Genomic DNA, 15,816 nt, shown 5'->3' with positions numbered 1-15,816 from the left:
AAATGATTCTACCACTCTGTTCTTCTGGTACTTTATCTCTTGCTTTTGTGATTTTTAACTGTTGGCAGTTGAGTGGAGCATTGAAGAAAATAGCCCTCTTGTCAATAGCTGCTAGTTTAGAATTTGTAGTTGTGTCGACAGCAGTATGTTAGTGACCTGATTTGGAATGCTGGAAGCTTAGCAGCATGATTACTTCATTGCTAAGCAACACAAAGTCTAGCTAGTTGAATTGCATATGTTGCTGCTGCAAGTGTGTCTACATTTAAAAAAAAAATCAGATTTCTTTCTAATCCTGGTAACCTCTTGGAGAGAGTATGTGGGTTTTTTCATGGACATATATAAATAGTGTGTGAATATTACATACTTGCCTATCCAATACATATATTAATAAAAGTGTGTGTATGAGAGAGAGAGAGAATAATAGACATTCTGTATTATTCACATAATGCCATAAAGTGTGGAGTACTTTTACAAACAAGACACTGTCTGGCTCCAGTGGCTTGAAAGAGCAGTAGTTTGAGTCACACATGAGAGCTGCATTAAGGTTAAGCAGTTGGAATGCTGCAGATTTCTTTAATGTCAGCTGTAGTAAAATAGTTGTATTCACAGTTTGTACTAGCAGTGCTTTTTTGCTTCTAAATACTAACTCTGAATAGAAACTGGTGTAACATATTCTGAATCTGCAGCGATTTGCAAATTTTGCTCACATAGCATGTATATATATTTGTGTGTACGTGTATGTTTTGAGTGTAATGTACTTCCTGGATAAGTATCATTGCCTTTTTTTGCAAAAGGATAAACTACATAAAAGTTGGGAGAGTGTTAATGCAGATTCTGTTCTGATCTTCCTCTCTGTTTCATCCATTCAGTATAAAACAAAAAAGGATGATTGTGTGTAATTCTAATAACTTTGTTTTTATAGGATCTTGTCAACACTGGACTCAGCACTTTCTTCTTTTTCATTGCATCTGTAGTACTTGCTGCTTTGAACCATAAAACTGGAGCAGAAATTGCTGCTGTGGTAAGAAAACAATTCAAATTTCTTTATTCTTGACAATTATTTTTCATCAGAAGTAAAGGGTGACTTTTTCCGTACCCCATTGGATATTTCCCTCACCCTTGCTCACACATCTCTATATACTTTTAATGGTTATCATCTACACATTTTTGGCTAGTGGCGATGTTTTGATTTCAAGGAAATCAGCTCTCCCTCTATGACATGAGGTGATATTGGATGAGCCCTTCCCCAAAAAGTTTTAATGGTGAGAGCCAAAGAAACTAAGTTTTAGGCTTAGTTGATCAGATATTCTGTAACTTTGAATGGTCATTTGCAAATACTTTATTATTTACTACTTTTAATAAAAGGTTACAGCTATGCATGAAATCAGACTCATTTTAAAGTTGCTACAGACAACTTTCTACTTGCATACTCTTTAGTAAGTTTTTCTTTTATGGGTTCGTAAAAGAGTATTCATTTTTTATTACCACAACCATCATAAGGGCAAGTGAATCGATTTGTGCCTGAACTGGCAAATTTTAATGAGTTTTGCAAGGCTGGGTATAATAATGGTTAAAGTCACATAACTACTCCACAGAATTTTGCAGGGATGAAGTTGAGGAGAAGTAAAAATTAACTCCTTATTTCCTATGCTTTGAGGGGCCTGATCTTGGGACAATGATCTCTTCCCTCCTTGCCATTCAGTGCCTTATGGTAGAGTAGCAGTATTTAATTTGCATTGCTTCACAGCATAATAGATAAGTAAGAGTGGAATTCTCATTGTGGCACTAGGTCATTTACGTTTGCATCACTGGCTTGAGGCCAGATTAGCTCCATAGTGAGCAAAATTACTACCATTTGCTGAGTGTTTGTATAAGCAATAAGCTGGTAGCTTCTCTCTCTGTTTCACAAAACCCACAATCTGTGTTTGGCATCCTTGTTAAATCCAGCAGAAAAGCCGAGGATTTAATGGGGAAAGAACTATCCTCTCTCTCTTTAGAGGTCCCTTTGACATGAACATCGTCTTGTATTGCCAATGTCAAGGGTGTTCTGTGTCTAGAGACCTTCAGTCTTTAAGATCATTAATCTAGTACCTTTCACAAATGCAAAAATTCATTTAAAATAAAAGGCATTGTAGCTGATTTTTATAGGCCACAACAATGTGTCAATGCTAAGTACAACATCAAGCTCTAACAGTTTGGTTGTGAATCTGTTACCGTTTTTGATTTGGAAGATTGCCTTTGACAAAGTTTTGATGCTGTTTCTTTTAGATATTTGGTTTCTTGGCGATGATCGTGTATGCTGTGAATATGTATTTAGCTGTTAAAAAATGGCGAATGAACAGCAGACAGCAGAACAGCCGGCAGACAAGTGATTACATTCGTGCTCGGACAGAATCAAGAGAAGTAGATCACCACCCTGAGATTCAGCGTTTGGATGCGTGAAAACTACAGCTGTGTGGGACTGGAAAGAGGGGATAGAAAACAGCAACTTTTTATTTTGTTTCATCAAGTGAAGTTTATATAGTTTGAAGTTTTCATTTTTTAGGAAGAGTCTTGGCAGAGATAAGCTGACCATTTATATGTACAGAGAGAGATGTTGATCTACATTTATTCAGAAGCTATTGGCTTGGAGGCTATAATTATTGGCCATTCAAAAGTACGATCTATACAATGATTACATATATATCTGATGTATGTTAATATTTTAGATTAAACACCTGTATAGTACTTCTTTCCAGGTACCAGCTCTAGAGAAACTTGCGCACTCTGCCACTATTTCATCACCCAGTAGGAATGTTATGATCAACGCTATATCGTTCTGTTAAAAGAAAGAAATATTCCAAAACTTAAGTACATTTTATTGCATATGAAAAGAAAGTGAGGGACAAATAGCAATAACATAAGCCAGCTTGAGCGTACGCCAACACTTTATACACTTCCTCATGCAGCTTTGCCAATGCAATTCACTTCGCACCTGCAAGACCTCCCACAGTTCCATCTTGTAGCTGACACCGGCAATCACGTCAGATATTTGGGCTGGTGGATTGGTGATATGGACAGATACTCTATGGACAGATACTCTATGGACTATCCTAAAACCACCAAACTCATTTAATGTATGACCTCAACCAGATTTTGAATCGGGGCTCCTACATGTGAAAGACTAACACTTTTTCACCTGCTGCACAGTCAACACAACCCATCCAACACTAGTATGTAGGTATCTGCTCGTGTTTGAATATGTATTACATGATTTTAATTCATGAAATATTTTTGGGGGTTTGTCAAGTAATAGACTCTACATCCCAATCAAGGTTCATTTTTTATTTCGAGGTTCAGTCATCTGGGAATTTTAAGGAAATCAGGAGCCACCAAAAATGCATGATGTATATATTGTAGGATATTCCAAGACTATGACGTGTTTTGTGTAGTATAAATACATTTTATGGCATATTCTGGTTTTAGATTGGTGGTTCTGTTAAATTAAAATTGGTTGGTAGTAGGTAAAATAATTTGGTTTAATGCATAAATTGGGCATAGCTATAAAACATTTTTATAATGTTCCTTTTGAAGCTAATTTTAGGTAACGAGGACATATGAGTGGTTGAACCTATTGTTTTTCTCTGTTTGCTTCTCATGTTTACAGACCATTTTCCTAGCTCAAATTTTCTCACTTCCATTGAACTTTCAGTGAAGAGAAGACTGTATTCTCTGGTTATTGAATTCTGCAAAAATATGTCTAGAACCTTAGTCATAATTTTATTAGGGAGACTTCACCAATATCTTGTATGGTCTGTGATTAATGTGTGTGTCCCATGTAATAATGGGTTGGCATATGGATAAGTGTTTACAACAGCTTTCTCATTTATTGTAGATGGGAACAAAACACCGCGGCACCCCCAGTGGAGTCAAATATAAACCTGATGTACATGAGTAAGATCTTCATGGAAGTCAGTGAAGTTGTATACACTCACACCAGATCTGAGTTTGTTCCACAGACTTTTAGCATTGTATTCATGTGTAACTATTCCCAGTATGGGTTGATGTTTACACCAATACATAGTTGGAATCCTACGTAAAGACACTGTCAAGTCAATTTTAAATGCAAAATGTAGATTTTTTTTCCCAAACAGAGTTTTACCAGTCCTAAAGTTAATAGAAATGTTTACATGAAACTTTTTTTTTGTAATTCCAAAAGAAACAGGGAAAGCTCTAGATTTGAACATTCTGCACTGTTCACTTCTCAGGCAATGCAAGCCTTGTGCTGATGCATGAAAACCAGAAAGTGAAATTGTTTCTCTCTTGTCATTCTCCAACTTGTTTGCTATTTGCAATCATTCCACATAAACTAGATCTTTTTAAAATTCTGTTTTAATAATTAAATTAAACTAATAGTTTAGTTTTAACCTGATAGAGGTCTTTTTATCATATTATCATATTAAATGTTATATTTTACATTTCACTGAAAGTTGTAACTGAAGGGAGTGCTGAATTTAGAGTTTAATAGTTGAAGTTCTAATGATCCTCTAGAGTGGTTAAGAACAGAGCCATTTTATTAATTAATTCCAGTGAAAGCTAGCTTTAATGGGGTGTCGCATGAAAACTGACCTATAACTCAGTATGGTTAGCAGTGCTGAATGGAGGTGTGCACTGTGCCCATTGGATAAGCTGTTTTTTCAGCATGCTGTGCCAAGTATTGGAGGGGTGATATAATTGGGGTAGTTCATAGATGCTGCAGTTAAAAAAAAAAAAATCCATAAATAAACCTTAAAAACTAAACGCAGTGATCTTTAGGGTAAACTTGCAGCTTAGTTTAAAGGAATATACTGAAATGTTATCGAAACCCTCTAAAAAGGGATTCAGAGGATGCATTATCCAGCACTATATTAATATTTCATGGGTGAGGTCTTCCGCTGAAGTCAAGTAATAGAGGAATCCAGTGTAACGAAGACTTTTCAGCATAGCAAAAGTGTATCCTGTTAGCTGATCAGTAGAAGGAATGAAATGGTATATTATACAATCCCCTTGTGCTTTTCTAGTTAATTTCTGACCCTAAGCAATGTTCTGGTTACTTCAAGATCTAGACAGAGATCCATTTACAATTTTATGTACTTTCTTGGTATCTTTTAACGTTATGTGCATTTTACTGCATGGGAAAGGAGGGAAAACTGCATAATGCTTTGTCAGAGTTAGATCACAGAAGGTTTTTGTTAAAGTGCGTGCTTGGTCTGGCTAGTTAATGTGAATTACTTTTTTTTTTTTTTCAGTAATCTGATACAATGGTCTCTAATATAGTATATTGTACAATCATATAGCAAATGTATGATATGATTACACATGAGATACAATGGCTTTGATGTGCTGAGTACAAAATATCATTATTTATTATTTACACCATGATTACATGGTCAGCACAATTATAGAAGAAGATATAAAGTTTTTGAGATGAGCTAGGACAGAATAAAAATTTTAAAAACCCATTTCTGAACACAAATCTTAAATAACTGTAAACAAACCGAAAAATAGATGTAACTTCCGTATAACTTTTGGAACCAAAGATTATTTTAGTGTTGATAGATACACTTCTTTTAAAAACTAAGTTAGAGATTTGTTAGTCTAGGAAAACGTTATTTATGACTGTCATGTAAGTTGAAGGGGATGAATTCATTTGGCTTATGATAGAAAATTAAAATTCATATACTGATATCCTACAGTATGTACACAGTGATTTGTTTTTTCCAGACTGGATTGTGTACTGTGGCATATATTAATGAAATATCAGCATCTGGCCAACAAATTAAAAAAACTAATAACCAAAATGCAGATACTGATCTTGGCCTCTATGTAAAAAATGGGGCAGAAAGTTTAACTTTTGTGAAACTTACACAGGAAACTCATGTTAAAGTGCTTCCCCCTATCAAATTATGGTTCTGCTTTACTACCGGTTAGTCTCACTTTGAACCGTGTGTTAAACATAAAGGGACCACTTCCTTAGTCCACAAGAGAGCTACTTTGCTCCACAAAGGGATCCACAACATTGTAAATAGAGCTCAAATTAAAACCAGACCATTAAACCATTTCTCAACGATGTGGAAATGTGGTGCTTGAAATTGTCTTAGGCATCTGGGCATTCTTTCCAAGGCAAATCCTGTCCTCGGATATGCAATTCCAATGTATTTCAGTGTGTATGAGTAGCTGAGGGGAAAATTTGCCACATTTGTGCATAAGTAGGGCCCTAACAAATTTACGGTCTGTTCTGGTAAATTTCATAGCCGGAGGGTTTTAAAATAGGTCAGTTTCACCTTTTCAGATTTTATGTCTGAAATTTCACGGTGTGGTAACCATTGAGGTTCTGACCCAAAATGAGACTTGGGGGGTCGCAAAGCTGTTGTAGTGGGATTGCTGCCCTCATTTCCACGCTGCCGTCAGAGCTAGGCTCCCTGGAGCTTCCTGCAGCCAGGGGAGGTACCCAGAGGTGGGTCTGATCTCTCCCTCCTCCCTCTCCAGAGCTGCCATGCAAGGGAAGAGCATGTCCTGTCCCTCCCCAGACCAGCTGGAATTAGCAGCTAGGAGCGCCTGGCTGGGGTGGTCCCAGCAGCAAGGGGAGATCAGACCCACCTCCACCTCCAGGAACCTTCTCTGGCTGCAGGAAGCTTGGTGGCTGCTGTTTGGGCTCTGAAGGCAGCGCAGCTACGGATCTTTCTGCAGCCAGGGGAGGTACCCGGAGGTGGGTGTCTCTCCTCCCAAGAGCAGCTGTGCAGGGGAAGAGGAAGTTCTGTCCCTCCGCAGGCGCCCGGTGAATGGTAAGAGCCCTCCCTGCTGGGGCACCCCAAGTCCTGCTCCTTTCTCTCCCCTCCAATAGCTACATTTCACTGGAAAGGTCTGATGTCACGGTCCGTGACGGCTGTGAATCTGGTAGGACTCTACCCATAAGAGAACATGAATGAAATAGACAACTAATGGTAGCAGCTACACGTGCAGACTTCTGGTTTTGTTTGTTTCTTTTAAATAGTTCTGTACACGGCTTTCTGTCAATCCCATATTCAATTTTGTCAGCCTGGCTACTTGTTCAACTTGTCACATTCTCTGTAACTATAGCAACATGGAAACCACTTTCTGCCATAGAAATAATTTCACACGAAACCTAGTAGGAACTGGGTGAAGAGGTGAAAAGAATGGAAGACTTTCCCTTTTCCAGAGAGAGAGAGAGAGAGAGCTGTGAGATCTCATGACAGTGCTTCAGAGGACCCCAAGCTCTCTAGCACTTGATGGTTCTGAAACAGTGGCCCTGGTCCCACAGTGTCTGTGCTGTCCATCCAGTCCTTGTAACCTTTTGAATACAAGTTATAGCTTGGTTGGCTGTGGTAGCAAAGTTTATTACTTTTTCCTTTCTTGGTGGTAGATCGTCTGTTAGGCAAAGACGTGAATGACATCAGAAAAGAGCTTTAAAGAGCCTTAGTGTACCATCAGGATTGGCAGATAAAGCTCTGCTTGAAATTAACTTTCCATTAACAAGGAAACTACTCTTCCTTTTAGGTTTCGTATCATATCGCTTAGTTCCGTAGCCTATCACTTAGAATAGTCTGGACCTTTTTTGTTCTCTCCGCTTGTACCTGATAGTTAATTTTGGTGGGAAGTGGGGAGAGATGGACAGCTGGCTATCTCCAGTCTCTTCTAAATCAGTGACTGTCTCAACTCTTCTTTCTGTGGACTGCTTCATAAGATAGAGAGCCTGGCATGGTCCTGCCCTGTTACTGCAAGATCCACTGGGTCTTACAATACTCTCATTCATACTACTAGATAGAGCTCTGTGATCTGGACTACAGTTTGAGAGTTGCTGTTCTAGACAATGGACCCAGGTAGTCCTGTGCAACTGGATTGTAGAATTAATCACTAAAGTTTTCAATTAAATGTCCAGTTTGGCCTCCTTAAACAAGTGAAGATCTTCCCTTATGCTACTTACCCCATCTGTTACATTGGTTTGAGGCATACAGGCAGAGTAAGTGGTGCTTAACTTACCCACATCACATCATTTTGGCAATACCAGTTTTCTTTTTCAACAGGGAATCGTTTCCTGGTCTTAAATCTCCCCACCTCTGTGCCTAGTGTCGTCTTTTCTGACTCTCTTTTTAATAAACATTCTTTCACCCTTTTCCTTACAGTGGTTCTGCAGAGCACCCGTCACAAAAAGCCGGAGGCACTCTGCATTTCAAACACTATTAAAAATAGCATCAACCGTCCTCTTCAGATGTGATATAAAGACTGAATAGCTTTCCAAGTCTAAATAGCATAAACATGATAAGCTCTTAACGCTGAAACCTCTGGAGCCAAAGGTTTTTGATTGTTATTTAGGACAAATAAATAGTCTGGTAGAATCTGACCATGAACCTAAGAAAAATCTGTTAATGCTTTTACATAACTCTTTATTTTCCAAGTGATGTGTAAACATTAATAATCCTCAATGCCCTTGGGAAGGAGAAGGGAGGTGTTTTTTGCTTTTCACAGAAGAGGAGACAGAGAGACAGTGAATCAATGGTAGAAACAGGTTTGGAAATCTGGATTTTTTTTTTGTTGTTGTTGTTCCCAGCCTCTAGGTCACATCCCATCCCTAATCAAGAAATAAGATACTAAATCAGAGAGATTCTGTGCTTGTGAACAGTATACTTTAAAATCTGTGTCAGAGCTATGCTGTTATATCAGCCAGTGTGGTTATCGAACAACCCAATTAAAAGTCAGTAGTTGGTCAAAGGAGTCACTACAGAATGCAAGTCCTACTTTCACCAGAAGGGTAAATGTGCCCAGTCTGAGGCACCGATCCTGCAAAGTTGTACACACTGAGTAGTCCCGCTGAAATCAAAGCTATTTACATTGTGTAAAATTGAGCAAGTGTGTAGGTCTCTGCAAGATCAGGATACTTAGTCCCTAGCTATGAGCCCCATTCATAATGTGGTGGACTGTTGGGATGGCCTTGGAGTCAACTAAGGATCAGACAAATTATGCAGAGATAGAAGGTTGTTTTTTAACAATTGTGTTTAAACTTATTTTAGGCCTCATGGTCATAAAAATACCATTTTGAAAGGAAACTGAAATATGTACAAAAATAGCAGAATGCTGTAATGTTTGTCAAGTAAGGATCTGGAAAGAAATTATATTTGAAAACTGCTAATAAAAGTGGTAGAGAGTTCTTCCTTTTAGTAGGGCAAGTTACCAAGACTCAGAAGCAGGATTAAGTTAAATCGCTCTTTACAAACTATTTCTCCTTATTCAAGAATTCGCTGGATACTTCATTAGAATTTTTCTTGTTAGCACTGTCTTTACTATCGCCATAGTGTCCATCATCCATTCACAGGAGCAGAGAGGTTTCAAATTGGCTGGGAGAGTAGGAGGATATAGTCTGGCCCTAAAGTTTATTTTTTGTGAAAGTTAAAAGAAAAAGATCTCTGACCCTCATGTACCCATTGATGTTGGTGAAATACACTTTTAAAAGAGAATCTACTCAGGCTGTGATTTATAATATTCTTTGATTTAGAGTAGATGACACAGGTCAGTTTTGTTTAGGGACATGCAGGCTTCAAAAGTGTTCTTACTTATGCCTCTAAGTGAAAGTCACCCATTTCTTTCCAAAAATGTGATGAAGTACATCTTGCGCTGGCATCCACTATAGTTACCGATTCACAATCCCACCGCACTCATTCAGCTCTGCTGGATGAATGACCTAGTGAAAATTTTGTTTCTTAGTAGCTATGAGCTAATAAATATTTGTTGTATAACTAGTCACAGGTGTTCCTCTTTAAATTATACTTGGCAAAGAAAATATTTAATTTTGTTTTTTATATACAATATACCTAGTTACCTTGATTGACATATTTATAACATAGAGCTTTGAACTTACTATGAAGGTTTTCAGTCCCATGGATTTCATGAGCTAAGTAAAAGCTAATTAACATATAGTGAAGGATATGGAAATTGTCATAAATTCATAATGAAGACTTAAAAACATTTGAAAAAGCAGTGTCCAGTTCTTGTAAACAGGTTTTTGGGGTTTTGTTGGGGCTGGTCCCTACAACTATATTAATAACCTCTGGATGTGAAATACTGAGGGAACAGGATGAAATATAAACATCTGCTTCTTTTGACTTGCAAGGACCTGATGAGTATCCAGAACATAGTAAATTTCAGGGTGTTGTTTTTTAGACAAATGTCTTAATAGACATATTTAGTTGAAAGCTTCACATTTGAAAGGAAATATCTATAACTAGTTTGACTTAGTACTTTTAGTAATCTTTTAATCCCAAAAGTAAAATAGTCTAGCAGTGCTATGGTGTTCCTGAAGTCTATAGGTTTAAAGTGGTTCAGGCTAGCAGCCTTGTATTTTGAAGATTTGCTACCTTCAATTTTCTACTTTTTATACTTTAGATCTTGAATGTTTTACTGGTTCCTAGCAATTGGATATTGTGGAGGGATAGTGCATCTTATCACTACCATTCATGCAGCTTTAAATCACATTGCAGACCTATAGTGAGAATAGTACTTTTTATTTGTATTGTGATCAATTTAATGCATTTTAAAATAATTCCTATATTTAAAATACAACACTTAGGACATCCTGGAATGAATGATTTAGCTACTTGAAAGGTGTTCTGTTGGCCAGGTTTCTCCTCTTCTACATTAGTGTCCATTGAAACTGTTTGTATATGTTGAAGTTTGTAAGGGTTCAGGAACCCAGAATAAAATAGTAAAGTATGTATTTATTACTCACTTTATTGCTCAGTTTTGATTTGAAAAGTTGACATTTGTTATGCTTTTTCACATGGTTGTAAACAAATATTGGACAAACTACTTCACCTAGGGTGCCTTCCATGTTTGGTATAAGTACTTTGTCAGTCATAAAGACAGAAATGTAATGTATTAAACCAGTAAACACTATTTTTGTAACATGGCTTACTAACACATTTCCAGCTTTGTGTTTTATTTTCACTAACACTAGCCTTAATGGTAACAGCAGCCATTTTTTCCCTTTGTACACTAATAGTAAAGTTCTGAGTTCAAGGTGGAACAGGAAAGTTGTACCTATTTTGCTCTGCTCAAAACTGTAACCTGAACGGTGAAAAACAACTCAGACTAATGGAGAAACATACTTGAAAATACTCCCCCCCCCCCCCCCCCCCTTAATACACGCCTGAAGAGATCCCTATTTGTGGGATGCATATGCAACTGGGGCTGATCCAACATTCCTGCATCTAGACCACTACTTAAGACAGAATATAAATTTTAAAAAGAAATCTCTTGTCTTGTCTGAAAGACTTTAAATGACAGGGAATCTATTCCTATGCTACCATAGTTGTAAATGTGAACAGCAAGAGGTTCAGAAATGCCATCTAGAATAAAATCTTTATTTTTTTTAATTTTCAAATCTGTGTGTAAGTTAAATCAGAGTTAGAATTATGTGTCTTTGAACTTTCAGACTGCTGGGCTGGGCAAAGTTGGTCCACTTTTCCTTTTAATATTAGCACAACTCCCCTGTGTGATACCCTTGTGTGTTTCCCCTTTGGGATAAGGAAATTGTAATTTTCTGCCAAGGAAAATACTTTAAGCATTTTCGTATGTGCCACTGCAGATTCAGGGCCTGATTCTGCAGCCCTTACTCAGGCAAAACTCCCCATTGACTTCAGGACCATAGGCTCGGGCCCCATGTGATTATCTCGCCTTCAGGTATAAAAGCATGTTCTGACAAATGAATTTTTAGTTTTAAGAAAATTGAATTCAAGCAAAATGTTATGTATAAAGATCATTTACAATCTGATACAATTTAACTGTATTTTTGGTTGATGTTCTTAGATCTATTTTAGATCAGCAAAAAAACACAAGTAAGATGGTCAACAAATAATATTGAAAGTTTCTAGCACAGGTACTTACCCTCTAATCCAAACTGGTGTCACCTTCTTCACAGTATCAGTAACTAATTTAACTTGATACAGTAAGTTTAGTAGCTGTCAGGCTTTTTATGCAAAGAAATTCTATTGATGCTCTGGACAACTTTAAAGGCAAGAAAATCCTACAAGAACAAACGCTTCCTAAACTTGTTTTATAGAGACAACTGATATTCTTTTATATGTTATGCACTTCTTTTCTTTTTTAATTAATGTTCTAGTATAAACAAAAGTTGAAGGATTGTAATAAATTTACTAATGTGATATAGAAGGCAATCTCTAACTTGCTGTTTGATCTTGTCTATATGTTTTTAAAACACATGCCTTTATAACACAACTTAAATGGTGTATTTTATCAGTTTTAAATGTCATTTTGCTTATTCAGTGTTTTGTATATGGGCACAATAATTTTTTTTTTAATTTTCCAATTTAAAATGTAGTATTTGTGCTGCCTTTTGAGTTTGCTGTTGTCTCTTTGCTAGCTTTTTTCCTTTGTTCTTTTGATATATCAAGATAATGTTCTAAAAATTTTCATGGTACTCTTCTGATTATGTCTTCATAGTGGTAAAATCTGTATTTTTGTATGTAGGGAAAATAGTTTTCTGAACACTAATTTCTGATCAGTATAGTACGGAATCATTTGTGAAGGATTTCTTGTTTAATAAATGGACATGTTAAAGTGTTTAAAACATTTTGTCGTTATCTGTAAATGTAATGTATAAATTCAGTACTCGGTATCATGGCTGGTTATTTATCATCTTTGCTGATGATTATCTGAAATTGCCATCCACTACTACAGCAGGTGTAAACTGGTTTATTAATTTGATGCGTAAAGAAAATTGTTGTGATTGAATTGGTGAGGATGATAAGCACCAGGAAAGAGATTCTTTGTGGATAAGAGAGTTGTTAAAAAAAAAAAACACGTAAGTAGTCCCTGATAAATTCCATGTAGCAGAAAGCTCAAACAGCCTCGTTGCCACGGTGTATGTTTGTGGCAGGATCTCTTTTGAGGGATTTTTTTGTCCTCTACAATGAAATGCTATTACTTACTGTGGTTTGCAGTGTTGTACTCTGAATTGTAAATAAGCCTGAGACTGAAATCTTAAAGGAAATGGATAACTTTCTGCCACCTCAGAGTGTAAGTGGCATGAGATATTATCCTGGGAAGTGGGAAGATGAATTTCTTTATTGCTTAGATACTTCAGGCATGATATGAAGGCATTGAATCTCTGAAAGCAAGAAGCTAGTGGTAGGACACCTCTTGGGGGATCTGCTCATTGAATGAATGTTGTGAAAAACTCTGAGACGCTTAGGGGGCACCTTAAAGCAATCCCTCACAGGTACCTTATAGAGTGACAGGTGGTTGGGAGCTCTTTTTTAAGCCCTTTATCCACCACAACCTGCTAAGCTGGATGAATCTCTTGGGGAGGGACTCACTGAAGAGTGTTAAGCACTGGTGTGATGTGCTTTTTTCCAAAATATACCACTTAAAATATGGCCTGCTATAAGATAGACCAGTTGCAATTTCTGTCTGGGCTTCACAGGTAACGGGAGCTAGAGATGTGATAGCTGGGCAAGGATGAGGTCAGCAATGGGTTTTTGTTTGTATTGCTGTAGCATGTAGGAGCCTCAGGCACAGATCACGATCCATCGTGCTAGATGCGGTACAAAAAGAACAAAGAGATTTAATGCTGGGCAATGGGCAGGTTGCTGCTGGTATTGTAACCTGCAGGGTGTGGTGATAACCACAAGAGGTCTTGCCTGGCTGTTGTGTAGAAAAAGTGCCATTTATATTCTTAATTTAAATTCTTCTAACCATCCCCCTTCGCCCCGGGGAAAAGTTGACTTCTGGTTTAGTAAAACAGATTAACAGAATACCTGACTCATTTGATTTTCATTTTTGGATGCTGTCAAACTGCACAATCAGTCCCCTGCTCAAAGGAAACATCTTTTCATTTGTCATGTTTTTAAAAATATGTTTGCATTGGTGTAAAGGAACACCTTGAAAAATAAAAACCCTTATTAAACTTGTTTGAATTCCCTGTACAGTGTATAACCCTACGTTTCCAGGGAGTGTTGAGGCTGGGGCTACCAGAACCATCCACTATTACTATTAACATTGCAAGTTCTTACAAGGATCCCATCCTAGCACCAGGGTTCAATGGCACTGCCCACTGTTGTATCCAGCAAAGCACAGGACATAAATACAGGCTTTGAAATCTGTGACTAACCAATGAACGTGATCAAGGGCATAGTAAAACCAGTTTGTCTGCTCTTTATCCGGAACTCTAAATTGCCTGCTGCTTTCAAAGGTCCCAGATTAGTGGGGTTGTGGTTCTCAAATACAGCAGTCTGAAGAAACATTGTTTCTCACTTAATGTATTGGACATGCCCCCTTGGGTGGAGAGTTGAGATACAAATCACAGATGGACTTCTAGAGTTGTGATCATCATAGTTCAATTTTCTTGCCATGAAACGTGAAATTCCTGGGTGTAACTGACAAGAGTCTTCTAAATGTTTCCTTAAACACTTATTTAGTGTCACACAGCTGGCAAGCCTGTAAGTTAATTGACAGTCTAAAAAGGCTCTCTACAAAGGGTTTGAGTTCCATGCCAGGTAATATTCTTATGCTATCACTTGTACAACAATGACTCAGGAGACTGGAACAAAGTGTCCACTGACAGGAATAAGGTGCAGAGATAAAACAGTGAGAGTGCCTTGTGAATTCATCCAAATGTGGTATAAAAGGAGACTTTCTTTTTCTCCTTACCTATAACTTTGATAATCCTGTGAGTGGTGTTTTAAATTTACATATAAGTTCACTCTGCACTTGCTATTGGAAGCTTGCTTCTCTTCCTAGCCTCATTTGTTGTGTATTATTGCTAAGTGCTGCTCCAGAATTCTGGAAATTCACACTAGATAGCTACATTTCAGTTGTAGGTGAAGTGATACCTATATCAGCTTGTAAATGCTTTGACCTTAATTATTGTTATCGAACTAAAATGTATGGGGGTTAAAAATGCAGAAAACAGCAGTATGATCATAACCAGGGCTGGTTCCAAGCACCAGCGTAGGAAGCAGGTGCTTGGGGCAGCCAATTCAAAGGGGTGGCAGTCCGTCCGGTATCGAGGTGGCACGTCCGGGGTTTCGGCGGGAATTCGGTGGCGGGTCCCTCATTCCCTCTCTTCCTCTTTGAGCTGCCGCCGAATTGCTGCTGAAGAGAGGGAGGACCCACTGCCAAACTGTCGCAGAAGAAGCAGCGCGATTGAGCTGCCGCCGAAGTGCTGCCGCTTTTTTTTTCTTTTTTTCCCCTTTTCTTTTCCGCTTGGGATGGCAGAAAAGCTGGAGCCGACCCTGATCATAACAAGCTGTTGCACTGACAATTTCAGTAGAAGAAAACTGCACTCAGAATAACAGCTGATTCCCTCAAGGTCTGATTTTTTTTTTTCAGGGGTCCTGAGCAACCAGAGGTCTCATTGACTTGAACGTGTCAAAAACTCAGGACTTTAGTGCAGCATGGCTAGTCCCAAGCATTCAAAATTCTTGAGGGCAGGCCCCAAAAAATCATGATTGGCTTTAAAATCACTTGACTTCAAAAATAATAAAATTTGGGTTCCCTTTATCTGACTCCTGGGTTTTCAGAGTTAGATTTTTTTCAGTTGGTGGTGGTTGTTTTTTTCCAGCCACTATAGGAGCTAGAAATTTTGTAAATGACAGCTGACAGTCTCACATAATCATGTGACTCCATGAGCTGAGGCTAAAGAAAAACACCAAATATCTCAACAATAAATATAAAATCGTGACAGCAAGCAACACAATATATTATTGAAGTGATACTGAAATCTCTTAGTATTTTTGTATGCATCTCTTGATTTTGAGAACATCA

The 15,816-nt window shown here is 37.8% G+C and overlaps 1 protein-coding gene across 4 annotated transcripts in view; it reads left to right on the top strand.

The window, feature by feature from the left end:
* Positions 1–15,816, top strand: part of CMTM4 (CKLF like MARVEL transmembrane domain containing 4) — a 76,235-nt gene that overhangs the window by 54,391 nt on the left and 6,028 nt on the right. For 2 of the 4 annotated variants that reach the window (XR_008447123.1, XR_008447125.1), the window contains exons 3-4: positions 923–1,021; positions 2,269–3,216. Coding sequence is in view for 1 of the 4 variants with exons in the window: in XM_054049153.1 (XP_053905128.1) it covers positions 923–1,021; positions 2,269–2,442 (273 nt within the window). In the remaining 3 variants the exon portion in view is untranslated. Of the gene's footprint in view, positions 1–922; positions 1,022–2,268; positions 13,962–15,816 lie in introns of those variants that run through there. The other 2 variants (XR_008447124.1, XM_054049153.1) reach the window with 2 other exon arrangements.

The sequence above is a fragment of the Malaclemys terrapin genome, chromosome 14 (assembly GCF_027887155.1).
Source record: "Malaclemys terrapin pileata isolate rMalTer1 chromosome 14, rMalTer1.hap1, whole genome shotgun sequence".
Classification (NCBI taxonomy): domain Eukaryota; kingdom Metazoa; phylum Chordata; order Testudines; family Emydidae; genus Malaclemys; species Malaclemys terrapin.
This window is presented reverse-complemented; position numbering and strand designations above follow the sequence as displayed.